This window comes from Nycticebus coucang, chromosome 10, assembly GCF_027406575.1.
Source record: "Nycticebus coucang isolate mNycCou1 chromosome 10, mNycCou1.pri, whole genome shotgun sequence".
Taxonomy (NCBI): Eukaryota; Metazoa; Chordata; class Mammalia; order Primates; family Lorisidae; genus Nycticebus; species Nycticebus coucang.
Genome location: NC_069789.1, coordinates 20,234,896 through 20,262,083, shown reverse-complemented (window position 1 = coordinate 20,262,083; position 27,188 = coordinate 20,234,896). Strand labels below are relative to the sequence as shown.

General features: G+C 37.3%; 1 protein-coding gene across 4 annotated transcripts in view; it reads left to right on the top strand.

Annotated features, from left to right (window-relative positions):
* TARBP1 (TAR (HIV-1) RNA binding protein 1) overlaps nucleotides 1–27,188 on the top strand; it is a 91,289-nt gene that overhangs the window by 12,832 nt on the left and 51,269 nt on the right. For 3 of the 4 annotated variants that reach the window (XR_008383090.1, XR_008383089.1, XM_053605774.1), the window contains exons 6-12: nucleotides 1,609–1,706; nucleotides 4,740–4,875; nucleotides 5,445–5,541; nucleotides 6,849–6,938; nucleotides 19,510–19,648; nucleotides 21,441–21,540; nucleotides 22,727–22,899. Coding sequence is in view for 2 of the 4 variants with exons in the window: in XM_053605774.1 (XP_053461749.1) it covers nucleotides 1,609–1,706; nucleotides 4,740–4,875; nucleotides 5,445–5,541; nucleotides 6,849–6,938; nucleotides 19,510–19,648; nucleotides 21,441–21,540; nucleotides 22,727–22,899 (833 nt within the window). In the remaining 2 variants the exon portion in view is untranslated. The remainder of the gene's footprint in view (nucleotides 1–1,608; nucleotides 1,707–4,739; nucleotides 4,876–5,444; nucleotides 5,542–6,848; nucleotides 6,939–19,509; nucleotides 19,649–21,440; nucleotides 21,541–22,726; nucleotides 22,900–27,188) is intronic. The other variant, XM_053605775.1, reaches the window with a different exon arrangement.

Below are 27,188 nucleotides of genomic sequence, written 5' to 3'. Positions count from 1 at the left end.
CACATTTGATATCAGACATGACCAGATTGTTTAATGTGTTTGGCACTTAGTGTATGTTGCCCAATAGACAGGCAGCCTTTTTTAGCGATGTGGTCCCTTCTGTGTTTTCAGTTCTTTGCCTTCTATTATTTGTATCAAGTGTCTTCCTTTCTCGTTTCCTTTCCTGCTTTGAGCGCCTCTGTTCTTGGGCTTTGTGTCTTTTATAACTTACTTTCTTACCCTTCTCCTGCTTTCTGCTCTCTTGGAAATTGTAATGACTTTGGGTGATGAACACTTTAAACTTTTTCCTTTTTCTTTTGACTTAATTTTAGACTTACTGCAAAGTTATGAGAGTAATACAGAGATTTTCATTTACTTTTATCCATATTATCCAAATGTTAACGTTTTACCACATTGGTGTAATTGCTGTCTCTCTCTCCGTGAGTGTGTGCATGGGTGTATCTGCTTGCTTAGCCCTGTGGGCTGACCAGACTAACCCCGAGTCTGTCCATCTATCCATGTTAAGAACCATGAATTCCCACCAATACATCACATTTCAGTCTTAATACCACAAGGTTCACTCTAACCTTTTTCCTTGCGAGATCTGGCAGTGGCTGTATCTGACGGTCATATTGTATCTACTTATTTGTCACATTTACCCTTTGGAAAGGTTGACAGTGAGAAAGAGTTTGTCAGGATTGCACGTTAGCTTCATTGTTTTGAACTTTATCTGTACTCTTGAATTGTATCTTCAAAAATTTCTCTTTTGAAAAAAAATTTCTTCTCTTTTGAAATTACATTTGTTGTCTTTCTAATATTAACTAAATTAATAGTTGTGAGTCTTCCGTTTGGTATGCCTCGAAGCAGAAAAAAATCCCTCCTCACCAGTCTGCGCCAAGTCATCTTAATATATACTCCTGTTAATAAATATGAAAAGAGCTTAGCAATGCTTAATTTGCTAATTATTTTTAGTTTTCAAATAATTCATTACTATTGAATAGTTTTCTGAAGCAGACAGCTGAAGAGCAGTAAAACCAATGAAAAAATCTTCGTGCTTTCTAAAGACAGACACATTTATGGTGAAACGCCTTCGGTTTTCTAGCACTCTATAATGTATTCAATTAGCAGATAACATTCCCAGCAGAAGCGTATAACAGAAAGAAAAATGTGACTTTAGTGGCGGTTACAATTAAATGCTCTTGCACAAGTAGTTTATTACTAATATATGTCTTTGCTATGAAAGCTATTTCTTGTATTTTAGACCTAAAGATTTAGTCATTGGATTATATGTTAGAAACATTAAAATATTTAAAATACCATTTTAAGTTGTTATCATTTATGGTACTGTTTAGCAAGATTCATGTATGTGTAAAGTGTCGTGAAAAGGAAAGCCAGGCCTACTTAGAATAGGTTATTCAGCCATGTCCCTTTTCTAAAAAGTTCCTGATGTTTCTGTAATCAGAAACATTGTCATAATTTTACTGAAAAATAATGTGCAGGTTCAGAAAAAGAAGGTGGTTTGAGTTATTGTTGAAAAACCTTTGGGTCATAGTCCATTTAGACTGGTTTCAGCATCCTTACTTGTAAATAGATCTTACATGTTTGCTTTCCCCCGCTGTTTGTCTGTAGGTCCCCAGGCCACCCGATAGGAAGTGGTTCTGCATTGGGATTGAAATTACAGAAGTTTTTAGTCACTTATATTTCTCTTCTTCCAGAAGAAATAAAGAGTATGTGTCAGTAAAAAGGTGTTTTTTTTTTTTAACTTTATTAGCTTATATTATTTTTTGTTAGCATATTGGTTATAAGCATCATTGTATGACTATTATGATCAATATCTTCAAAATAGTTTTTTTCCAGGGTATGCACATTGTGTCAGAAGGTACATGTCCTGGAAAATTGTGAGTACGCTTTGGCCGTTGTGTGTAACGTTGCCAGTATTGGCATAAGTAGCATGTAAGTAATTTGAGAAGGTGTGCTGCTATAGTTTAGCTATTTTTTCTAATTATGTACTATTCAGTTTTAAGAATTAGCAAATCGTATTGAAGAAAGAGCCTGGTTTGGGGAAAGAGTTACAAATAGAGTATCCATAATGGCAAGTTGTCTCATAAGAAAGAAAAATATGCTTGTTTTATTTAAGGATAAATAGGATCGTTCTGTATCCTAGACCTGTCTCACTTGTTTAGGTTGGGGATTTATTTTTCTTTCTGATGAGGTAATTTGCTAAGCAAAACACAAAAGCACAGTGATTTTTATTTGCTGAACAGCAGAAGACTTACTCTGCATCTTTGTGGTTTTGAAAGGGTCCCTGGATATGAAGTAGATTTTTTTTAAATCTATAAATAGGGTAACAAGGTGACTAATGATTCAGAAGTCGTGGACAATGTGGTCAGTATATCATAACTTTAAATTTATAGGATATTGATTGTTTTGCTTTAAAAAAAATAGTTTATAGAGATATAATTTAACTGTTAGAGCCATTCTTCAGTTTGCTAGAATTCAGAGGTTCAAGCTACTGGGCCCAGTGATTGTTACCTGGTGCTTCCTGTGTTGGTGGCACGCCAGAGTGATTGTCACCTGGTGCTTCCCGTGTTGGTGGCACGCCAGAGGGAAATACCTTGGTCAGCACTTCCTAGAATTTGAGTCCCTGATGTTTGTGGTTCAGGACCAGGCAGACCAAAGTGGAATCGTAACCATTGTTACCTTCCTCATATCACTAGTGAGGTGTTAGTTAAAAGATGGGGTTTATCAGACTTGTTTAGTACAAACAGGAGAGCGAGCAGTTCAGATGTTTACCCACAGTTCTTAGTTATTTTTTTTTTCAGTCACCAAATTCCGTTGAAAATATTTTGTATGTCTAGCTTTGTGGTAGGGACTTCAGAAGATATAAAACACATATCTTTTTAGGAGCTTCTGAAGATTTCTTGAAAGTCATCCTATAGTGATGATCTCAAAAAACAGCAGACATGCCCACTAACTGCATAACTCCAGAGTTCTTAACAAATCACACATTAGCAGAGAAAGCAGAATGAAACCCCATCCCTTTGTCTCTCAAAGTAGAAATAACAATATTGTGATTAGATCTAAGTGAATAAAGTCTGTGAGAAAGATCTAACATTATTATTTGCAGATACTAGATGCAGGAGTCCTGAAACTTTTTAAACAGGGGGCCAGTTCACTGTCCCTCAGACCGTTGGAGGGCCGGACTATAGTTTAAAAAAAAACAACTATGAACAAATTCCTGTGCACACTGCATATGTCTTATTTTGAAGTAAAAAAACAAAATGGGAAGAAACACAATCACACCGCTGCCTGTGGCCTGCGGGCCGCAGTTTAAGGTCCCCTGTACTAGAGGCAAGTTTCTGTCAGTACTTCCCATCTCAAACAGAAGAACGGCTTCTGACCATAAGAGATACGTCTTTTCTCTTAACTTTTTAAAAATGTAACATCACGTTATCAGAATCTCTGTGATATAGTTGAATACTTATCATGGTAAGTAGAAATGAAATTAAAATAACATGGATTTTTTACTTATAGCTTTATTGAGATACAATTCACGTACCATAAAATTCACGCTTTTGAACCATTCAATTCAGTGATGTTTAATATTTTCAAAAAGCTGTGGACTGCATCTGTAGCTCAGTGAGTAAGGTGATGGCCACATACACCAAGGCTGGTGGGTTCGAACCCAGCCTGGGCCAGCTAAACAACAATGACAACTGCAACAACAAAAAAAATAGCTGGGCATTGCTGTGAGCTGTGATGTCACGGCACTGTACCCAGGGCGACAGCATGAGACTCTGTCTCAAAAATAAAGAAAAAAAAAAGTCGTATAACCATCACCACTAATTCCATAGTATTCTTTTTTTTTTTTTTTTTTGAGGCAGAGTCTCAGTCTGTCACCGTGGGTAGAATGCTGTGGTGTCATAGCTCACAGCAACCTCAGACTCCTGGGTTCAAGTAATCCTTTCGCCTCAGCCTCCCAAACAGCCTGACACAACACCTGGCTAGTTTTTCTATTTATAGTAGAGATAGGGTCTCACTCTTTCTTAGGCTGGTCTGGAACTCCTGAGCCACCGTGCCTGGCCAAATTCTGTAATGTTCTTATCACCCTTAAAAAGAAACCGCACGTCCATTAACAACCACTTCTACTACTTTTTTCTCCCTAGCTCCCAGCAGCCACTAATCTACTTTATGTGTTTTTAGATTTGTGGATTCTAGACATTGCACGTAAATGGAGCCATGCCGGATGTGGCCTTTATGTCTGGCTTCTTTCTCTTGGCATAGTTTTTTCAAGGTTCACCCATGTGTCAGTACTTCACCCCTTTTTATGACTGGATAAAATTCTGCTGTGAAGCTGTTCTACATGTTTATCCATTCATCAGTGGGCAGGCGTTTCAATCGTTTTCACTTTTGACTATTATGGAAAATGCTGCCATAAATATTCACATGCAGGGTTTTGATGGTGCACATGCTTTTGATTCTCTTGGGTCTATACTTACCAGTGGAATTGTTGGGTCACGTGGTATAATAATTTTTGAGGACCCGCCTTATTGTTTTCCATCATAGCTGCACTATTTTGCAGTCCCACTAGCAGTGTACGAGGGTTCCAGTGTCTCTGCATCCTTCCCAGCACTGCTCAGTGTCTGTCCTTTGATATCTCGTTATGGTTTTGATTTGTATTTCCCTCATAGACTGATGGTGTTGAGCACCTTCTTATGTGTTTATCAGCAACAATAATATTTTAAAACTTTGTCTTTCAGGTAGTTTCCTATTAAAGTTTATTCAGAAGATGACAAGTAGACATTGGTGTGCTATTCCCATTTTGTTTTTATCAAAGGCTTTGGCAAATGTCCCAAGATCTAAAGCCCTGGGTATAGAAGGGCTTCTTGCTCTCAGGTATATGTTCATATATGGTTATTTTGCATGATTTTCTGTCAATATATAGTCTTTGTCCCTCTGCTTTAGTCTGTAGTTAGTGGTTTACTCAGTATTAGCATTGGGACATTTGAGCTCCTAATTTTATATAAAAAGGAATTAATTTAAAATATTTGTTCATATAATTGAACCAATTTTGCTTTATGAATTGCTAACTTAATTTAAAATATGGGCCAAAATATGTGTTATTGGATTTTGACACTTTAAGGCCAGTAGGCCTTTTTTATTACCTCAATAAGTAGAAAACGAAAAGTAAAATATCAAACAATAATACTGATTAGAAATTATTTCAAAAATATAGAAGTTTTGCTCTAAAATCACCTTATTTATAGGCTCATTTTAAAGAGATTTGTTGCATGTTAAAATTGAGCTCCACTTGAGGCCATAATGGAAAATAGTAGCTTTGAAATTCTGACAGTGACCTGTTGCTTTAGAAATTGCAGATGTTATAAATCAACTTGTCAGTAATTACAAATTATTAGAATTATCTTTGGGAAGGTAGAAATGCATTTTTTGTGTTTTGATGACAGGGATGTTATTCATTGCACAATGATCACACATCAGATTCTATTGCGAGGGGCAGCTCAATGCTATCTTCTTCAAACAGCTATGAATTTGCTAGATGTGGTAAGTTTATTATTCAGTACTCCATTTACAAGTCTGTCTTAGTTGGTGTGCAAAAATGAGTTAACATAGCAGGCCTGTGATACCACATACTTGGGGAGCATTTATACTACCTTAAGTGATAGGAGTCTGGAATTTCAGCGTATGGAAAGCAAAGGTGCCTTCGTAACTGGGTCCTGAAGTGCCGGGCACTGAGCCTCTAGTGAGCTTCCCTGGTGGACAGCATCTCACCATTTCAGCTGTGACGTCACAAGTCATTCCTGGGAACTAAACACATCGTGGGGGCTCTCTGGGAGCAGGTGCCTAGTTTTCTTTCATACTTTTCTTCCTCATTTTCCAGTATATTGACATCCAAGGAATATATACTATCTTTATTCTCTGCTATTCACAGAGCTCTAATAATTACTATTGCTTAGAGCAGGGGTCAACTTTTTTTGTGACGTTCCAGGTAGTAAATATTTTTTAAGCTTCCCCAGTGTTTGTACGCTGTCTGTTGCAACTTCTGAACTCTTCCATTGTAGCCAAAAACAGCGTAGACAGTTTATAAATAAATGGGTATGGCAGTGTCCATGGCAAACTTTTTTTTTTTTTTTTTTTTAGAAAGAGCCTTTATTTATTTTTTTGTGTGTGTGGTTTTTGGCCAGGGCTGGGTTTGAACCCACCACCTCTGGCATATGGGACCGGCACCCTACTCCTTGAGCCACATGGCAAACTTTATTTGCTAAACAGGCTGTAAATAGTTTTGCTGAGCCATAGCCTGGAGCAGGATATCTTAATTCAAGATATATTAATACTTTATTTCAAAGGAATGAAAGACCTGGATGGTTTTTCTTTAGGCAAAGGGTCCCTTTTGTGGCTTTGAAAAAAGTTGCTTTTTGATTGGAAGTGTTTTCTTATAGAATGGTATCTTTTTTTGGGGGGATGGGGGGGTTGGATTGTGACCATCTTTTCTCTAAGATAGTAACCTCCATTTTAAGGAAAATATATTTTAAAAATAATTTTTCATTTTAAATAAAGATTATGACTGATCCCTTCATTTTAAAAGTTGAATATTTTCTTCTTTTTTTTTTTGGTCATTGGCCAGGGCTAGGTTTGAACCCGCCACCTCTGGCATATGGGACCGGCACCCTACTCCTTGAGCCACAGGCGCCGCCTGAATATTTTCTTCTTAAAACATAGTTTTAAATATAGTTGATTTAGCTAATGATATTCTCCTTTAAGTAGCATGCTTACTTGCTTCTATAGTGATTTTATTTTATTTTATTCAAGTAAAAATGTTAAAGTGAGTAAAACTCCTCCATCCTGTTTAGGAAAAAGTGTCACTTTCTGATGTCTCGACTTTTCTCATGTCTCTGAAACAAGAGGAATCCTTAGGACGAGGAACTTCATTATGGACAGAGGTGAGATTGAATATAATTTAAGAAGGTCTTTGAAAACTTTATAAAAAATTATTTTCTAATTGAATTCAATATTAGTAATTTATGTAAAACATAATGATTGCTTTGCTATCTATTAATAGAGATTTTGAAGTATTGTATATTTGCTTTGAGTAGGCTTAACTAATGCTGCTAAGCTTCTCATGGAGAGATGGGAGAGAGAGAAATGTTTGCTGTAGAGATAAGCCTATTTAGAAGAAAATACAGGGCCAGTTAGCAGATCTCAATTCTGAGTGAGACGTATTAGGACTCAAAAACAATAACACAGCTTCCTCTTTCTCTTTCCTTTCTCAGTTAATGGCCTTTCTTCTTATCAGTCAACCAAGCTTGACATTTTGGTCAAGAATTCTCAGGTCTTTTTAACTTTATGTATCGAAATCTTCATGAAACTCTAATGTCTCTTAAACATCTCCATTTCTAGCCCTTGCTGTAGCTCAGACCCTCATCACATGAAGCTTCTTTTTTTGTGACGTCTTGTTGATGACACATCCTTGACCTCAAGGCCTCTGATCTCTGATTAAACTGCTTTTCTTGATAGGACTCTTCCCATGAAATAAATCATGGGGCTTAATTCATACTATTGAGCTTAGCTGGTACTCATTACATTCTTGGTTGAGTTCTCATCTCTGTCTTCTTTAGGTTATATATATTTATATATATGTGTTTATATGTGAACAGGAACCATATATATACAATAGAACCTCTAAGTTGACAACCCAAGGAACTGTAACAAACTGGTCGACATCCGGAGGTGGTCAGCGTAAGGAACTTCCATTGAGTACATGTGGTGCACGTCCAGTCTGTGAAAATTAGGTCAAGTTAAGGAGGAGGTCAGTGTAGGGAGTTAGTCAACTATAGAGGTTCTACTGTATATATTTTAATTTCTCTAGTGCCTAGGAGATTGATGAGACTAGGGATTATTTGTTTTAGAAGGCAGTTGTGACTATATATACCCTGTTTCCTGAAAATAAGACAGTGTCTTATTTTAAGGTGTGCTCCCAAAGATGTGCTAGGTCTTATTTTCAGGGGACATCTTATCTTTCCTGTACGTAGGTCTTATTTTCGGAGGATGTCTTATTTTCGGGGAAACAGGGTAGAAGCAAGAGAAATCAGCTTGGAATGTGTCATAATTCACGTGTTAAAATAATGAAGGCTTAGTAAGTTAATGGCAGAGTAAATGAAGGAGGGAAAAATTGGAGACTTCCAAAATAGTGTCCTCTTCCTTCCCCTCCTCTCTACCCCCCTCCCCTCCCATTTAATGTGAGGGTGAAAACAGCCAGGTCATTTGAGTTTTTTAGGTAGAGTCTTTCTTTTTTTTTTTTTTTTTTTTTTTTTTTTAATTTGGCCAGGGCTGGGTTTGAACCCGCCACCTCCGGCATATGGGATCGGCGCCCTACCCGCTGAGCCACAGGCGCCACCCTAGGTAGAGTCTTTCTTATAGTTGTGTCCCACACCCAAAAATTATGCCATATACTCTTACACTGTGCCCATTGAGAGGGAACATCCCAACCCCTGCCCTTCCTTCTCTCCCCTCCCTCAATTCCCTTCCCTCCCAACTTGAATTGAAATGAGTTTTTCTCTTTTGTGGGCATGAGTTAGATCATCTACTGGCTTCGTATTAGTATTGAGTACACTGGATATTTACTTTTTCATAAGTGATAATTTACTAAGAAGACTGTGTTTCAGCTCCATCCAAGTTAACACAAAAGCTGTAAAGTCACCATTTTTTTATGGCAGGATTATATTCCATGGTATACATATATCACAGTTTATTAATCCATTCCTGGGTACATGGGCATTTAGATTGTTTCCACATCTTGGTGATTGAAAATTGAGCTGTGATGAACTAATGTGGATTCTTTATGATAAAATGATTTATTTTCTTCTGGGTTCTCGCTATGTTGTCAGGCTGGTCTAAAACTTCTGGCCTCAAGCATTCCCCTCCCCGCCTTGCCACCGGCTTCCCAGAGTGCTTAGAATTATAGGCATGAGCCATCAGCTCTCTCTGCCATTACTTATTTAGCTTTTTCCATTCATGGCCTCTTGAATTATTCTAGTCTTTTGGCTTTTACAAAATAATGTCATGATGAATAATTTTACTGTTTTTTACTTCTACAGGTAAATCTATAGATTGGATTCCTAGAATTGGGATCATTGGCCAAAGATTTAACTGCTTATGTAATTTTTCTGTTGCCAAATTTTCATCCTAAGGTATTGGTATTTAGTTTCCTATGACTGCTGTAATAATGTATCACCAAGTTGGTGGCTTAAAATAACATACTTGGTTTGGCAATTAAGTTCATGAACTCATCTTAGAAAAAGTGCTACATACCTCAGTGCTGAATATCACTATGGTGACCTTCAAAGTACTCTCCTGGGGAAGCTGTGTACTGATGCCAGCACCTAGTCCACCCTTCAGAGCACTGTTGGAACTCTTCTGTTGTTGTATTACCCATGATATCCTGAATGCCATCAAAATGTCTTCCTTTTAATATTTTCTTTATCTTTGAGTAAATAAAAAAAGTCATTGGGGGCCAGGTCAGGTGGCAGTTACTTGTTTACTGGCTAACAACTCCCTCGCAGACCAGGCCCTATGAGCTCTTGGCGTCTCTTCACTGTCAAGCTCCTTCAGGATCGTTTCTGCACACACCTTTCTTATGCCAAGATTTCCAGTTAAGATTTTCTTTTTTCTCTGTCAATGTTTACTTGGTCTGCTATGCTTCTCACAGTCAGCCAATGATTTTGTGTCACAATGTGGCTAATTTTTGCAATGTTTTCATCAGTTCTGCTCCTTACTGGCTACCCTGAGCTCTCATCAGTGACACTTTCTCTCCCCTCAGAAAAATGATTAATCCATTTGTACACTGCTGCTTTCTTCATGGCATTATCCTCATAAGTTTGGGCTAACATGTCCCTGATTTCACTTCCACTCTTGAATTTAATAAGCAATTCGATGTTTGGGCAGCAGCTGTGGCTCAAGGAGTGGGGTACCAGCCTCATATATCAGAGGAGGCGGGTTCAAACCAGCCCCAGCCAAAAACAAAAAACAAAAAGAAATTTGATGTTTGTTCGTTCCTCTAGTTAAGTAATCCAAGCTCTGACATTCTCACAATGGCACACCAAACACAGCAATAATGGACACTTCTCAGCAAGACACCACCCATCTCAACATGAACATAGCTGTGAAATGCTGATATACCAAGCATCTTACCCAACTTTTAAAACCTTACTGAGCTCTTTGTACAGTGCTGCCCATGTTAAATGGATGGTGGCAAATTCTCAAATTTAATTATCAGAGCTCATATTTTTTTCTTTTTCTTTTTGTTTGGGATTCATTGAGGGTATGAAGAATTAGGTTACACTGATTGCATTTGTTAGATAAAGTCCCTCTTGTAATTGTGTCCCACCCCCAGGAAGTGTGGTCATACACTGTGACCCCCATCTTCCTCCCTCCTTTCCTCTCCTGACTTGCTCATTCCGCTACCCACCCCCACCCCCCCTTGTGTTAGTTCATCTACTGCCTTCATATTAGAGTAGACTAAATTGGATTCCTGGTTCTCCATTCTTCTGATGCTTTACTAAAAAGAATGTATTCCACTTCCATCCAGGCTAATATTGTCTTGCCTGATTGTATTGGCTAGGATGTCCAGCACTATGTTGAATAGTAGTGGTGATAGAGGACAACCTTTTTTGAGTGGAAAAGCTTTCAGTTTTACTCCATTCAGTACAATATTAACTGGGTTTGTCATAGATGGCTTCGATCAGATTCAGAAATATGCCACCTATGCCTAAATTTTAGGTGTTTTAATTAGAAAAGGATGCTGAATCAAATGCTTTTTCTGCATCTATTGAGAGGATCATAATGGTCTTTGTTTTTGCTTCTGTTGATATGGTGAATTACAAGTATGGACTTGCGTCTTGCGTATGTTAAACCAGCCTTGCATCCCTGGGATGAAACCTACTTGATCGTGATGAATGATTTTTTTTTTTTTTCTTTGCAGTTTTTGACCGGGGCCGGGTTTGAACCTGCCACCCCTGGTATATGGGGCCAGCACCTTACTCCTTTGAGCCGCAGATGCTGCCTGATGAATGATTTTTTTAATGTGTAGCTATAATCTTTTGGCTAGGATTTTGTTGAGAATTTTTGCATCTATATTCATTAGTGAAACTGGCCTGAAATTCTCCTTTTTAGTTGGGTCTTTTCCTGGTTTGGGTATCAGGGTGATGTTTGCTTCATAGAACATGTTGGGAAAGATTCCTTCCTTCTTCATTTTTTTGGAGTAATTTCTGCAGTGTGGGTATAAGCTCTTCTTTGAAGGTTTGATAGAATTCTGGTGTGACACCATCCGGACCAGGGCATTTTTTTGGGGGGGAGATTTTTAGTGTTTCCTTGGTCTCAGTTTTTGAAATTGGTCTGTTCAAGAGATCTGTTTCTTCTTAAGTCTAGAGAGAGGGTGTGATTCCAGTTATTGATCCGTTTCCTCCACATTGTCAAATTTCTGGGCATAGAGTTTCTTGTACTCAGAGATGATCTTTTGTATCTCTGTGGCACTCTGTGGCATCTGTTCTTATTTCCCCTTTATCATTTCTGATTGAGGTTATTAAAGATTTTACTTTGCTGTTTCTATTAATCTGGCCAAAGGTTTGTCGATTTTATTCATTATTTTGGAAAAAAACCTAACTTTTTGTTTTGTTAATTTTCTGAATGATTCTTTTGTTTTTGATTTAATTAATCTCTGATTTGATTCTGGTTATTTCTTTTCTTCTGCTTGGTTTGGGATTAGATTGTTATTCTTTTTCCAGTTCCATAAAATGGTTCATGAGTTTGTTGTGCTCTCTTTCTGTTTTTCGAATGTAGGCATCTAATGTGATAAATTTCCCTCTTAAGACTGCTTTTGCTGTATCCCACAGATTTTGGTAACTTGTGTCTTTATTGTTGTTTTGTTTGAGGAATTTAACAATTTCTTCTTATATCTCTTCCTGAACCCAACTATTATTCTGCAAAAGGTTGTTTAATTTCCAAGTCTTTATGTGGGGATGAACATTTTTTGTTGGAGTTGAGTTCCACCTTTATTGCCTTGTGGTCTGAGAAGGTAGAAAGTATTCTATTTCTGTTCTTTCTATTCTTTTAATTTTTTCTGTGGTTTGATTTGTATCTTAGGATGTGGTCAATTTTGGAGCACGTACCATGGGCTGACAGGAAAAATGTATATTCCTTTGCTTTGGGATAATGTGTTCTGTATGTGTCTATTAATTCCAGTTGTTCTAGGGTCACATTTAAGTCCTTTGTATTTTTGTTTATGTTTAGAGCATCTGTCCACTTCTGTCAAAGGGATGTTAAAGTCCCTGACTACTATGGTGTTATGGGATATCATATTGCTCAGACCCATCAAGATCTGTTTCATAGACCTGGGAGCATTTAAGTTGGGTATATTAATATTTAAACTTGAAATGTCTTCTTGTTGTGTTATTCCTTTGACCAGTGTTAAGTGTCCATTTTTGTCTTTCTTTAGTTGCTTTAAATTTGCTTGTATCTGAAAATAAGTTTGCAACCCCTCCTTTATTCTAATTCTCATTTGTTTAAAATACTGTTTTCCATCCCTTCACTCTGAGTCTTGATTTGTCCTTCAAGGGTAGGTGTGTCTCCTGGAGACAGCAAATGGATGGCTTGTACTTTTTTATCCATTCAACTAGCCTGTGCCTCTTTGGTGGTGAATTCATTCCATTGATATTTACTGAGAGAACTGATAAGTGTGGTGGAGTTCTATTCATCTTATTTTATGAAAGTCTGTTGTGTAGTTTTATCCTTTGCTCCATTGTGGAAGCTAAGTTTTGACCCTTAGCTTCTGGGTATTTGCTGGTGGTCCATTGTGGCAATCAGTGTTGAGAATAGGTCTAAGTATTTCCTGTACTGCTGGTCTTGTTGTGGCAAATTTCCTCAGTGCTTTTGTATATCCACAAAAGATTTGATTTATCCATCCATTTTGAAGCTCAGTTGAGCAGAATACAGAATTCTGGGCTGAAAATTGTTTCGTTTAAGAATATTGGAGGTAGGTTTGGTGCGGTGGCACATACCTGTAATCCTAGCCACTCTGGGAGGCCAAGGTGGGTGGATTGCTTGAGCTCACAAGTTCAAGCCCACCCTGAACAAAAAAGCAAGACCCTGGCTCTACTAAAAATAGAAAAACTGAGGCAAGAGGACTGCTTGAGTTCAAGTTGGAGGTTGCTGTGATCTATGGTGGATGACTATGTTCTTCTGACTTGGAAGGTTTCCATTGAAAAGTCTGCTGTGGTCCTAATGGCTCTGCCTCTATAGGTCAGCTTGCGCTCCTGGCTGCTTGCAGAATTTTTCTTTCATCTTGACTTTGGACAGGTTCATTACAATGTGTCTTGGAGAGGCTTTGTTTGAGTTTAGATGACCTTTAGTTCAATATCCATCTCAAAGGAGTGTGTAAAATTTGGAAAGTTTTCATTTATAATAGTCTCCAATGGTGCTTCATTTATGATAGTCTCCAGTAGGGCTTCCATTCCTTCGGGACAATCTTCTGCCCCTTACGGAGTCCCCCATTATTCATATGTTTGAACACTTCATGGGGTATTATAGTTCTCTAAGCACTTGTTCTGCTTTCTCTCTCTTCTTTTCTGCCTCTTTAACTACCTGTGTTAACTTGAAAATTTTATCTTCTAGCTCTGAGGTTCTTTCTTCTCCATGGTCTAACTTATTTTTGGTACTTTCTACTACATCTTTACATTCCCTGGTTGTCTCCTTCATTTCCTTAAGCTCCACTGTATCCTTCCTATATTCTACATATTTCTCATCTGACTTTTGGTTCTTTCCATTTTTTTCATTTATTCCTTTTATTGTCTTTATCATCCATATTTTAAATTCCCTTTCTGTCCCATCCATTAATTTCTTTATAGGAGGCAGTAGCTGCCTCATGGTCCCTTGTTTTTGTTTCTCATGTTGCCTGAATTTTTCTATTAGTTCCTCATCATGAGTCTTTTTTCTTGTTCATCTTCTTGTCCTTCTATTTACTTCTCACTGCCTCATTTGTTTTCACCAGAAATCTTGATGATAGTGTGTTGCAGTGTGTCACCAGCAGACCAGGTGACACTGTGGTTTTTTAGGAGACAGCACCACAACCTCTGTGGTCATTATTCCAAACTTAGTTGCCTTCAGTGATCACTCCATTATTTCCTCAGCATTCAGACCCTGCCGGGTTGGGATCTTAAAGCTCAAGAATCCTTCAGGGGCAGGTCTCACAGTGCCCCCTGACTCCAGTTCTTGTGGTGTGCAGGAGTCCCTCAACCTGTCCAGAGAGTGGAATTCTGATCCCAGCAGGCAGACAGCCATGCGTTAGGCCCCCGCTAAGATCTTCTCACACCTACCCACAATGGCTGCCTGCTGCCATACTGAGAAACAGACCTTCTCAGTATGTCAGCCTCACCAGCCATCAAATCTATGGCAGATCTTCTCTAACCTGCATTCGAGTCTGGTTGCTGTATACTATTAGAGTCTGCCCACTGTTCTCAGCTTTCTACTCAACATGCAGCTTCCCTCAACCATGAAAACTCCAGAAAGGCTTCCTCCCCTCCTGAACCTGTATGGTGGGACAGCCATTCCCAGCTGGTGGCAATTACTTGCCTAATTTGTCAGAATTCCACCACTCCGGATCATATGCCGTATGGAGCTCACCACCTTCTCCCTGTGCTCCCTGACCTATGACTGGGTGAGGTCCTCGCACCAGATATGGCTGGGTTCTCCCAGACCTCATGTTATTCATCTTTAACTGCTCTGGAGATCAGAATTCTGAAATCAGTATCACTAGGATGAAGTCAAGATTCTGGCTAGGCTGTGTTCCCTTAGGGATTCTAGGGGAGAATCCTTTTCTTTTTTTCCAGCTTCTAGAGCTCCAGCATAGTATCATCTAATCTCTTCTTCGTTCTCACATTACCACCTTCTCTTCTGCTTCTGAAGTCAAATCTGTGTCTGCTTCCCTTTTATACGGACACTTGTGATTACGTTGAGCCCACTTCAGTAATCTAGGGTTAGTTTCTCCATCTCAGAATCCTTAACTTAATGACATCTACAAAGCTCTTTTTGTTACACAGGGTGATGGTCACAAGTTCCAGGGATTAGGACCTGGGTACCTTCGACTCTCATGCAGCCTACCTCAGGGTTGTATAAACTTCATGGTGTATGAAAGTGCCCTTTGGGATACTTGAGTTTTTTTGTCAGTCTGGTAAATGAGAAAAGGACATCTCAGTGTAATTTTAATTTATCTTTTCTCATTATAAATTTGGGCATCATTTTAGTTTTCATTTTGGTTTAGTTTATAGTTTTTTTCTTGTCGCTTTTATTTATGAAAAATTTAAAATTTTTATTTTTTAATTTTTATTTTTTATTTTATTATTAAATCATAGCTGTGTACATTAATGCGATCATGGGGCACCATACACTGGTTTCATAGACCATTTGACATATTTTCATCACACTGGTTAACATAGTCTTCCTGGCATTTTCTTAGTTACTGTGTTAAGACATTTAAATTCTACATTTACTAAGTTTCACATGTACCCTTGTAAGATGCACTGCAGGTATGATCCCACTAATCACCCTCTCTCTGCCCATTCTCCCCCCCCCCGTCCCCTTATTCTTAGGTTATAACTGAGTTATAGCTTTCATATGAAAGCCATAAATTAGTTTCAAAGTAGGGCTGAGTACATTGGGTACTTTTCTTACATTCTTGAGATACTTTACTAAGAAGAATATGTTCCAACTCTATCCATGTAAACATGAAAGAGGTAAAGTCTCCATCTTTCTTTAAGGCTGCATAATATTCCATGGTGTACATATACCACAATTTATCAATCCATTCGTGAATGAACCTTGGTGTACCCATCACCCAGGATGTATCATCACTACTCATGCTTGTCTTTTTTCACACAGACCTCTCTTTTCCCCCTTTCTATCCCAGTTATTTTAAATCAAATCCCATCAAACCTTGTCATCTATGAATATTCAGCATATAAAGCTATAAGGACTTTAAAGGGCCTAAAAAAATAGGCCCTTATTACACCTGAAAAACCTGAAAGTAATTTCTTTATTTTAAATATTCAGTGTTTAAATTTCCCCAGATGGCTGATAATTGTCTTTTTTTTTTAATTTTCTGCCCACTTGATGGGCACAATGTAAGGGGTGTCTGGTACACCTTTAGGTGTGGGGCACAACTATAAGAGGGACTCTAACAAATTCAAACATTGTGACCTGGTTGTTTGTATCTTCACATTAACCTAAAATAAAAAATAATAAAGTATGTTTCTTACAGATTAAAAAAAATTGTTTTCTGCATTTTGTTTGTTCATGTATCCAAGTAAGACCTATCAATTGCAATTGATAGGTGTAGTTTTAAGATTGAATTTTAATCCACCTGGAATTAATTTTGTTATATGAGCTGTGAGGGTTAAAAGAGAAAATTTATGTTAAAGTGCTTCTGACTGTTTAGCCCCTATCTTCTACTGCTATCATCCCATCCCCACCTTCCCCTAGCACCGTTGAGGAGACAGACATGCACTTGTTTTACTGTTTATTTGTTTCCAAGGAGCCAGCTCTTATATTTCTTTATTTATTGCACTTTATTTTCCAGTTCTGTAATTCGTGTCTCCTTTCACTTGTTTTCTTCTTTCATTTCCTTTTAGTTTGCTTTGCTTATCTCCTAGTGTCTTGGTTGCATATATTGAGTGTGTCTTGTGCACACTTCCACACTCCAGAAGAAACAAGCCAGCTGTCCTCAGGAAGCTTGTTGGTGCTTTATAGCTCAACAAAAGTTTTAATAATTTTTGTATGTTTAATAATGAAAGCACATATGTATGTACATATTAATATATATGGCTACGTATCTTGGCTGTATCCTGTAACTTTTATAATGTAGTATTCTCATTATAATGTGTTTAGTTATCACATCATTTAAATCATTCATGTTCAGCCATTTTTAACCTATAGAAATGGCATTTTCATATAGCTTAACATAAATTTGTGATTAACAGACTTTATCTTTCAGAGCAGTTTTAGGTTTACGAAAAATTAAAGTTTAAAAGAGTTTCCTTGTACCCCCTTTTCACTCCCTCTTATCCCTATAGTTTCCTGTTATTAACATTTTATTTTAGTGTGGTATATTTGTTACAATTATACCCCATATACTAATATCTATGGTTTATGTTAGGGCTCTTTGTATTGTACCTGGGCTTTGACAAAGGTATAGTGCCATGACAGCGTCACACAAAGTAGTTTCACTGCCCACAATACCTTCTGTACTCTGCCTATTCATTCTTCCTTCCTTTCCCCCAACTCCTGGGAAATTCCACTCCTTTACCTGTCTCCATAGTTGTGCCTTTTCCACGGTGTCGTACAGTTAGAATCACAAAGTATGCCACCTTTTCAGATCTTCTTTCACTTAGTAATATGCTTTTAAAGTTCCTTTTTGGAAGAAAAGACATGGTTTGCAGCTTTTTAGCTATTGAGTAATATCTCTCTGTGTGGCTGTAACCATGGTTTATTGAAGGATGTCTTGGTTCCTTCTGAGTTTTAATTTATGTGGCAATTACGAACATAGCTGCTGTGAAAATCTGTGTACAGGTTTTGTGTTGACATAACTTTTCGACTCATTTGGGTGAACACGAAGGGATGTCATTGCTAGATTGTATAATAATGGGAGGTTTAATGGTTTAAGAAACTGCTGAACTGTCTTCCAAAAAGTGCAGTTCTGTAGCAGTGAGAGTTCTCATTGCTCCATGTTCTTTCTGGTCAGCATTTGGTGGGGACAGCTTTCTGGATTTCAGCCGTTCCAGTAGATGTGTGGTGGTATCTTGTTTTTTGATTTGCCTTTCCCTGATGATACAGGATATTGAGCTTTTTTATGCTCTTTACCATCTAGATATATATGTCTTTCAGGGAGGAGTCTGTACACCACTTGCACACTTTTAGGCGGTTTTCTTACTCAGAAGTTGTAAGTGCTCTGTATGTGTGAGTTACCAGTCCTCTATGAGATCTGTGTTTGCGATATTTCTCGGGTCTGGGGCTTGTCTTCTCATTCTCTTGACGTGTCCAAATGTTAGAGATTTTTGAGACTTGTATTTTAATGGAGAATCAAGGAATCTTGCCTACCACAGATATTTTAAGCCGTAAGACTGACATGAAAACTCTGTGAAGGGAAAATATTCTGAATTTTTTGATGGATGTGATAGAAGGAAAGAAAGGTTAAACATGAATTTGAGATTGCCAGAAATAATTTTTGTGTAACAGAATCATGTCTATGGAAATGGGTTTGGAAAACCTGATATTTTATTGCAATAGTTAGGCAACTAGTGCAGCGAGTTTTAGAGGAAAATAAAGAAAAGTATATTGTATTAAAAGGTAAATATCGACCAGTCTCATTGTTAAGTTATGTTTTTAAGATTATGTGACTTTATAAAGATTTTCACAGAACAACTTCTTTCAGCTTGATTGTTCTACTCATCTTTTGTATATTTAGGGTATCTTTTAATATTAACTGATTTGTTAATTCAGTCATTCATTAGCTTTGTCTTGGGTCAGATGCTTTAACACCCGTTAGGGTCACCTAAAATTCCTCTAAGGAGGCAAAAAAAATTTTAGAAAGACAGATTTCTTAATTATTTCCTTCATAGTTAAACTCATTTAATTTGTTTATTGTGATATTATAAAAAGGAAATTAAGAACATATTTAGATTTAAAAAATCTAAAATTCATAATTATATCTTAGAGATGTAATAAAGACCTAGGCTAGTTTCTCTTAATGTATAATATTTTAATATACATATATGGAAAATAAACTTGTGAGAAGAGTAGGAACTTTAATTATAACTTATTTTAAATTCTATAGTCTTTCAAATATAAGTTTTAATATGTGAACTTGTAAAGAGTTTTTTTTTTTTTTTTTGTGGAGACAGAATTTCACTTTATTGCCCTCGGTAGAGTGCCGTGGCATCACACAGCTCACAGCAACCTCCAACTCCTGGGCTTAGGCGATTCTCCTGCCTCAGCCTCCCAAGTAGCTGGGACTACAGGCGCCCGCCACAATGCCCGGCTATTTTTTTGTTGCAGTTTGGCCGGGGCTGGGTTTGAACCCGCCACCCTCAGCATATGGGGCCAGCGCCCTGCTCACTGAGCCACAGGCGCCACCCATGTTTTATGTAATGTTATTTTTCATACAGATGTTCTTTGGAACACTTCATCAAAATGTGCCTTTTATATTAGGTACTTTAGAAATTCTTGCTTATTAATGGAAATTTATAAATTCTTTGAGGATGATTAGAACACACACACATATACACATACAAATATGTACATTTTTTTGTCTCTACTATCTGTGGCATCCAGTCATAATAATAAATGGTTTATAACTTTGTTACATTCAATAATTTAAATTTGTTTATTATGGGAAAAATAAAATTAGCTTAGGAAAGTTAGAAACCCTTTGTTCAGTTAGGTTTTTCAAATCAATATTCTTTTTTCCAGCTCTGTGCCTGGTTGCGTGTTAACGAAGGCTGTTTTAAGCAGTCCCCGACTTGTTGCCCTCTTGGATCTCATGAGACATCTCTAAATGCATTTGTGAAGAACTTAGTTCAAGAGTATGTTAAGTCACCTTCTGGGGAAAGTAAGTCTGAAATCGTTTTTATGGATTTTTATATAGCCAAAATATTTTCAAAGGACATTTGGCTAGTTTTTTAGGTGGAGATTTAGGCTTAACCAAACATGTGATTATGTACTGAAGCCAAACTTGTATTTTAATCAAATAATGTGAATAACAGTGTGAAAATACTGTTTCCTCACTTATACCTTATCTGTTCTAAGACTTGAGATTTTAAACTTCTTATATGTTTATAGAAGCTAGTAAGTTGCCTAAGTAGGACTTGGACACAAATAAATGTATTAATTTATTCTACAATTACTGAATCCTTGTGAGCTACATCTTGCAGATATGTTTTTAGAGCCTCTGTAGTGGAAACATCTTTTTTGCATCTTTTCAAAGTATTATGTTTATTTTTTTTTTTTTTTTTTTTTTTTTTTTTTTTTGGTTTTTGGCTGGGGCTGGGTTTGAACCCAGCACCTCCAGCATATGGGACCGGCGCCCTACCCCTTGAGCCACAGGCGCCGCCCCAAAGTATTATGTTTAATATGAACTGATGGTGACAAGCAATTTTAAAGAAAAAATGTGTTTAAAAGGGTAGTTTTTTTTTTTTATGTGTTCACCAGAGATCCTCTTTGAGGAATCGTGTAAGATAGCACTAAGGAGGAACTCCAGATTCATTAGGATTCCTTTAGTTTTCCAGTGCACCCTCCTCTTCATTAAAGTCATTAGTGATAACTTTAGAAAATTGCATCTTGGAATTTAACATTTGTTAAGTGTCCTTGCTTTGTCTCAAGCCAAGTCATTTGCATCTGCTGATTTCTCTGATCTGATCATACGTGTATAATAGATCTTAGGCGATCACATAATAATCCTTCCAAAATACAATAGTTTATCCTTCTTACTTGTCAGCCTACAAAAGTAAATAAATTTAGTCCCAGCGTAAAGCCACATCCTTTGTGTCTTTATCCATTCTGTCCCTTTCTGGTTACATTTTGGAGAATGCTCATAGCTCAGCCATAATACTAAAGTTGCCCCTTACGTGATTACCTTGCAAGTTCTCTGCTTCTCCTACCGTCTCTTTCTTACATTGCACCTAGAGAAATCTTTTCAGCATACAAATTGCTCTGCCTTCTTTGTGTACATTTCTTTTATCCTTCAGTGGTTTCCTGTTGCCTTTAGAATAGGGACAGAAATCCTTTCCGTGGCCTGTGAAGTTCCCTGGTCTCTCCCGCACTTGTTTATACCACCTTATTTTTTGCTACACCCTCTTGCTTAGTGTACACACGGGAATCCTTCCGTTTGCTGGAATATGGCTTGTCTTCTGCCAGAGGACCTTGGACAAGCTCTTACTTCTAACTGGAAAGCTCCTTTCTTCCTTCATTGATCTCTTTCCTTCTCTGCCATCCACTCAGCCCAAGTGTGATTTCTTCAGGGATATATCCTCTTACTCCTCAGATGAGGACCTGTCTTCCTGGTGTATGCCGTAATAGCATCACGTACGTCTCTGTTGTGGTTCTCACTGTAGTTAAAATTTTATATTTATTTGTTTATTCTCTGATTAATGCTTTTTTCTTGTACTGTATTCTAAATTCCCTGAACACAGGAACTGTCGTTCCGATAGCATCCAAGTAAGTGCATGGAATATAGTAAGTGCCTGCCTGCTATAGTCCACGCACTTACTTGTACTTTGTATTTTAGCTTTATTTCTCTAAACAGTTTAGTATTAAGGAGCTATGATCACTTAGCTTTTTTGTTTTCGAAGCATCATCTTTGAAGGATTTTATTAATGCTTTGCAAACCTTAAATGTTATTTAAGCAGGAGAAAACTGCTTTATGCCCGATTGGTTTGAAGCCAGGCTTGTTGCTCTGATGGTCTTGCTGGCTGTGGATGTGGAAGGAATGAAGACTCAATACAGGTAATTTTTTATTATAAAATTAAAAATAAAGCATATTTTAAAAAAAGGCTGATGAGATTTATGATGTGTTTTCAGACTTTTTTAATGATTGGTATAGTGTTAATCACCAGGTATTAAAAGAAGGAACTAAAACATTGGCAATATAACAGAGAAATGTTTAAAATTAACAATAAATAAGAATAAGGGCACATTAGTCCTTTTAGATTGGTAAATTAAATTTAGCAATTTAGTGTTAAATTAGAAGTTAAAAATTATATACAATAATCACTGGTTTTAGAAGCTCGTAAGGGCAGCCCTTCAGGTGGTGGCTGATTCCCTTTGCTCATGGATACTGGTTAAGTGGGACTAAAACAGTATACACCATATTTTCAGGCTGCAGATGAAGTTGAAATTTCTATCATTAGACATTTTTCTTTGGAAAGTGAATTTAAGTGCTTTATAAAAATAAATGATATATAAAACATTTTTAAAAATCACTTTTTTTTATCAGAGTATTAGAAGACTGGGTCATAAGAACCTATTATAAGATTACATAAAGCAATTTACTGTATTTGACCCCTTTGTAAAGTAAGTAATTTTCAGAAAATGATAATGAAGATAAAACCTCATTTATAATTTTAGGGAATGTGAGCAGATGAATTCTCACAAGATTATAATTATTGAAATAAGCAGTTTCATTAGGTAGATTAAGTTGTATATTTGCATGACATACAATTAATTTGATTTACAGCAAATCTCTTTTCTATACCAACTTTTAGTATTAAAGTTGGTTATAACAGTTTTTATAAATTCTTAGGTTTTTGTGTTTTCTGAATTTTTTTTAAACATCTTATTTCTTGACTAACTTATGTTTTGGTTCTTGGGGTGTTTTCTTTTTGTATTGTGGAAGCAGGGTCTCAGTAATTTAATTTACAAATAAATTAGGTATAGGATTTCAATCTCCCTGGCACCTGGAGTTGAGGGCAGTGGTTCTCCGTGTGCTTGCTTCTCCACAGAGTCGCTGCACACATGAGAAAGCACAGCCCAGAAGGTCAGTCCTCATAGATGCTGGGGTTTCCATCATCCAGAAGAGTAACTTTGTCTAATTGAGTCTATTAGCTAACCAGTTCCACCAAATTGTAGATGGGAAGTAATTTCTTTATGGTTTTGAAATGGTTGATTTTGGCGCATGTCTTTTAATACCTAGTGAAAAGCGGAGAACACAGAATATATTGAGGATGTTCTTAGATCCCCTTCTGGATGCCCTTATGAAGTTTGGAACCCATGCCTACATGCCCTTGCTGAAGACTGACAGATGCCTGCAGCTGCTGTTGAAGTTATTGTACACTTCCATGTTGAAAGGTTCCAGTGCCCAAGATGGTGAGGATAAGTAGTTTCTGTTGGCAACTTGCTTGGTATAGTTGGTATTTAGAATGGGAGGAAATTCATGGCCTTTTAAAGTAAAAAAAGAAAACTTCCTTCGTTCAGCAAATATTTGTTGGGTGTCTGCTGCTGGTGCTGGGGATATGGTGGTGCTGGTGAAGGAGCAGCCCTCTGCCTTCATGGGGTTGACACTCTGGTGGTTACATGCATTGGTTGCTATTGATCTTAGAGTGCTATTTCGTTTACTGCTTTCTTTTTAAATTTATGCTTACTCATTGATTTCTAGACCGTTGAAAATGATCACTGTTTCACATATGTTTAAGCAGTATCCATTTCTAATTTTGCTGCTTTCCAAAGCATGAGTATGGCAGTTAATTTTATAATCATGTTTAAATGTGGTAATCTCTTGAGTATATACAGAAAGTATGGTAGTTGTAGATAGAAGCATTGAGCTCTTTATTCTCTGCTTAAACTGAGATAGATGGAGTACAACAGTTGAAAACCCGTGGATGTCAGAGATGAAAATATTGATGGGTGGACCTTAATTGCCAATCCTTTCTGACCAAAGATTCATTTGCAGTTTTAGAAATTTGCTATTTAAAAATTCTAGAGAAGCATTGGTATTGGATTAAACCTGAGAAATAATATTGTTAAGGTTAAATTTTAATATATGCCTATGAAATATCCTAATATATATATATATATATATATATATATATATATATGTTTTTTTTTTTTTGTTTTTTTTTTTTTTTTCAGTTTCTGGCCAGGGCTGGGTTTGAACCCGCCACCTCTGGCATACGGGGCTGCACCCCAACCCTTTGAGCCACAGGCATTGTCCATATTTTTAGTGATAGTAGAACCAAATGCTATGAACATAGCCATAACTTCTTAAGGGATTTTCAACTCCTTAAGGGAATTGAATCCATTTGACACATCTTGACTATTATTATGTTTAGGGTTTTTGGTACAAGACTGGAGTCACATGTGTTTTTGAAACATTGTTGTAATATTCAGTGCAAACAGTAGAATGTGTGAAGGCTATATGTAAGTTATGATGCAAATTAATTAAACACTTGTGCACTCAGTGCCCAACCTAAGATGGAATTGTCCTGGTACCTGTAAGTCCCCTCCTGTGACTCTTTGCTTCCCTATTTTTACATTTATTTTTATCACTTTAGTGCATTTTAGGAAAGGGTTTTTACCACATATAGATATTCCTCAACAATATATTGTGTTTTTAAAACCACATTGTTGAGATATAGCCAGCATGTTAGAAGGCTGTACATATGTGTTTAATGTGTACATCACCAGCTTCAAGGCTGTAGACATCACCATCACCTCCCAAAGTTTTCTCCTGCCTCTATTACTGTTTGTAGTGAGAAGGCATAACGTAAGATCTACCCCCTTAGCAAATTCTAAGTGTACAGTTCAGTAGCTGACAGGCACTGTGCTGTGTGGTAGGTAGATCTTCAGAACTTACTTATTGTGCATAACTGGTACTTCATACTCCTTGACTCTCACTTCCCATGCCATATGTTGCCTTTTCATTTTGTTCATTGTTTTCTTTGCTATGCAGAGGCTTTTTAGTTTGATGTTATCCCACTTGTTCATTTTTAATTTTTGCATATGCTTTTGTTGTTGTATCCAAAAAATTACCTCCAAGACCAATGTCAAGGAGCTTCTTTCTTGTTTTCTTCGAGGAGTTTTATAGTTTCAAGTCTTATATTTAAGTCATTAATCTAGCAGGGACGTTCAGTCTATTTTGTTCTCCCTTGCACCTTGGAAGAATAAGAGTTATTTTGGGCCATACATTAAATACACCACACTTACCAAATGCTGATGTGCAAAAAAAAAAGGTTTGTGCATGATTTTTGTGATGCCTGGCACCAGATAAGCAAAAAGAATCCTGGACAGAACCTCTGAACAGAAACTAGCAAAGATACAAAGGACTTAAATGCAGCAAATGAGCCTAACATACATATACAAAGCTAAGGAATATATTGTGTTTTTCTCATCAGCCCACAGAACATTCTCCAAAATAGATCATATCCTTGGACACAAATCAAACCTCAACAAAATCAAAAAATTGAAATTAGACCTTGTTATCTTTTCAGACCAGAAGGCAATAAAGGTGGAACTCCAATAAAAATTTTCATCCCCATACAAAGGCATGGAAATTAAACAATCTTATGCTTAAGGACAGTTGGGTCAGGGAAGAGTTAAAGGAGGAAATCATTAACTTCCTTGAACGTAACAATGATGAAGACACAAGCCACCAAAACCTGTGGGATACTGCAAAAGCAGTCCTAAGGGGTGAATTTACTGCATTAGATGCCTATGTCCGAAAAACAGAGTACATCAACCTAATGAATCATCTTAAAGAAACGGGAAAAGAAGAGCAATTCAATCCCAAACCTAGCGGAAGAAAAGAAAAAAACAAAATTAAAGAACACTTAAGAATATAGGCATAGATGGCACTTTTGGGGGGTGGGAGGCAGAGCCTTACTTTGTCACCCTAGGTAGAATGCTATGGGGTCACAGCTTATAGCAACCTCAAATTCTTGAGCTCAAATGCTTTTCTTAGCCTCCTGAGTGTTTGAGATTACAGGTATACGCCATAATGCCTGGTTATTTTTACAGATGGGGTCTTGCTCTTGCTCAGACTGGTCTCGAACTCCTGAACTCAAGTAGTCCACCCATCTCACCCTCCCAGAGTGCTAGAGTTATAGGCATGAACTACCACACCCGGCCCAGGTGGCACATTCCTTATACTGACTGAAGCCATCTACGACAAACCCACAGCTAATATCACACTGAATGGAGCTAAACTGAAAGCTTTTCCACTTAGAACAGGAACCAGACAAGGATATCCTCTATTGCTACTACTATTCGACATAGTTCTAGAAGTTCTAGTCAGTGCAGTCAGGCAAGAGAAGGATATAAAGGGCATCCCATCCAAATGAGGGCAGAGAAGGTCAAACTCTTGCTCTTTGTAGATGATATGATCTTATACTTAGTCCCAGAGACTCAACCCATGGAAGTGATTTAAGAAATACAATAATGTCTCAGGGTATAAAATCAATGTCCACAAATTAGTAGCCTTGGTTTATGCCAACAATAGCCAATTTGAGAAGCTAGTCAAGGACACAGTTTCCTTCACAGTAGCTTCAAAGAAAATGAAATACCTAGGAATATACCTAACAAAAGAGATTAAGGACCTTTACAAAGAGAAGTGTAAAACCCTAAGAAAAGAAATAGCTGAAGATATTAACTAGAAGAGCATACCATGCTTCTGGCTGGGAAGAATCAACGTTGTTAAAATGTCTATGCCACCCAAAGCAATCTACAGATTCAATGCAGTCCCCATTAAAATACCATCATCATACTTTCAAGAACTGGAAAAAATAGTTCTTCATTTTGTATGGAACCAGAAAACATCCTGTATAGCCAAGCAATTTTTAGTAATTAAAACAAAGCCAGAGGCATCACTCTGCCAGACTTCAGGTTATATTACAAGTCCATAGTGATCAAAACAGCATGGTATTGGCACAAAAATAGAGACATAGACATATGGAAACCAATAGAAAACCAAGAGATGAAACCAGGCTTTCATTGCCATCTGATCTTTGATAAACCAAACAAAAGCATATATTGAGGGGCAGAATCCCTATTCAACAAATGGTGCTGGGAGAACTGGATAACCACATGTAAAAGACTGAAATTGGACCCACACCTTTCACTGCTTACAAAAATTGACTCAAGATGGATAAAAGATTTATATCTAAGACATGAGATGATAAAAAATCCTAGAAGAAAGTATAGGAAAAACTCAAAGGATGTTGGTCTGGGGAAAGTTTATGAAGAAGACTCCAGTGGCAATTTCAGCAACAACAAAAATAAACAAATGGGACTTCGTTAAACTGAAAAGTTTCTGCACAAGAACACAACAATCAAAGCAAATAGACAGCCTTTAGAATGGGAATAGATATTTGCATGTTACGAATCTGTCTAAGGCTTGACCACTAGGATCTATAGAGAACTCAACAAAAAAAGAGCAAATAATCCCATTTATCACTGGGTAAGAAATGTGAACAGAATCTTGTCTGTGGAAGGCAAATGGCTAACAAACATGAAACATATTCTTATCCCCCCTACTCATCAGAGAAATGCAAATCAAAACCACCCTGAGATCCTACCTAACCCTGATAAGATTAGCCCACATCACAAAGTCCCAAAGTTGCAGATACTGGTGTGGATGAGAGAAGGGAACACTTTTACACTGC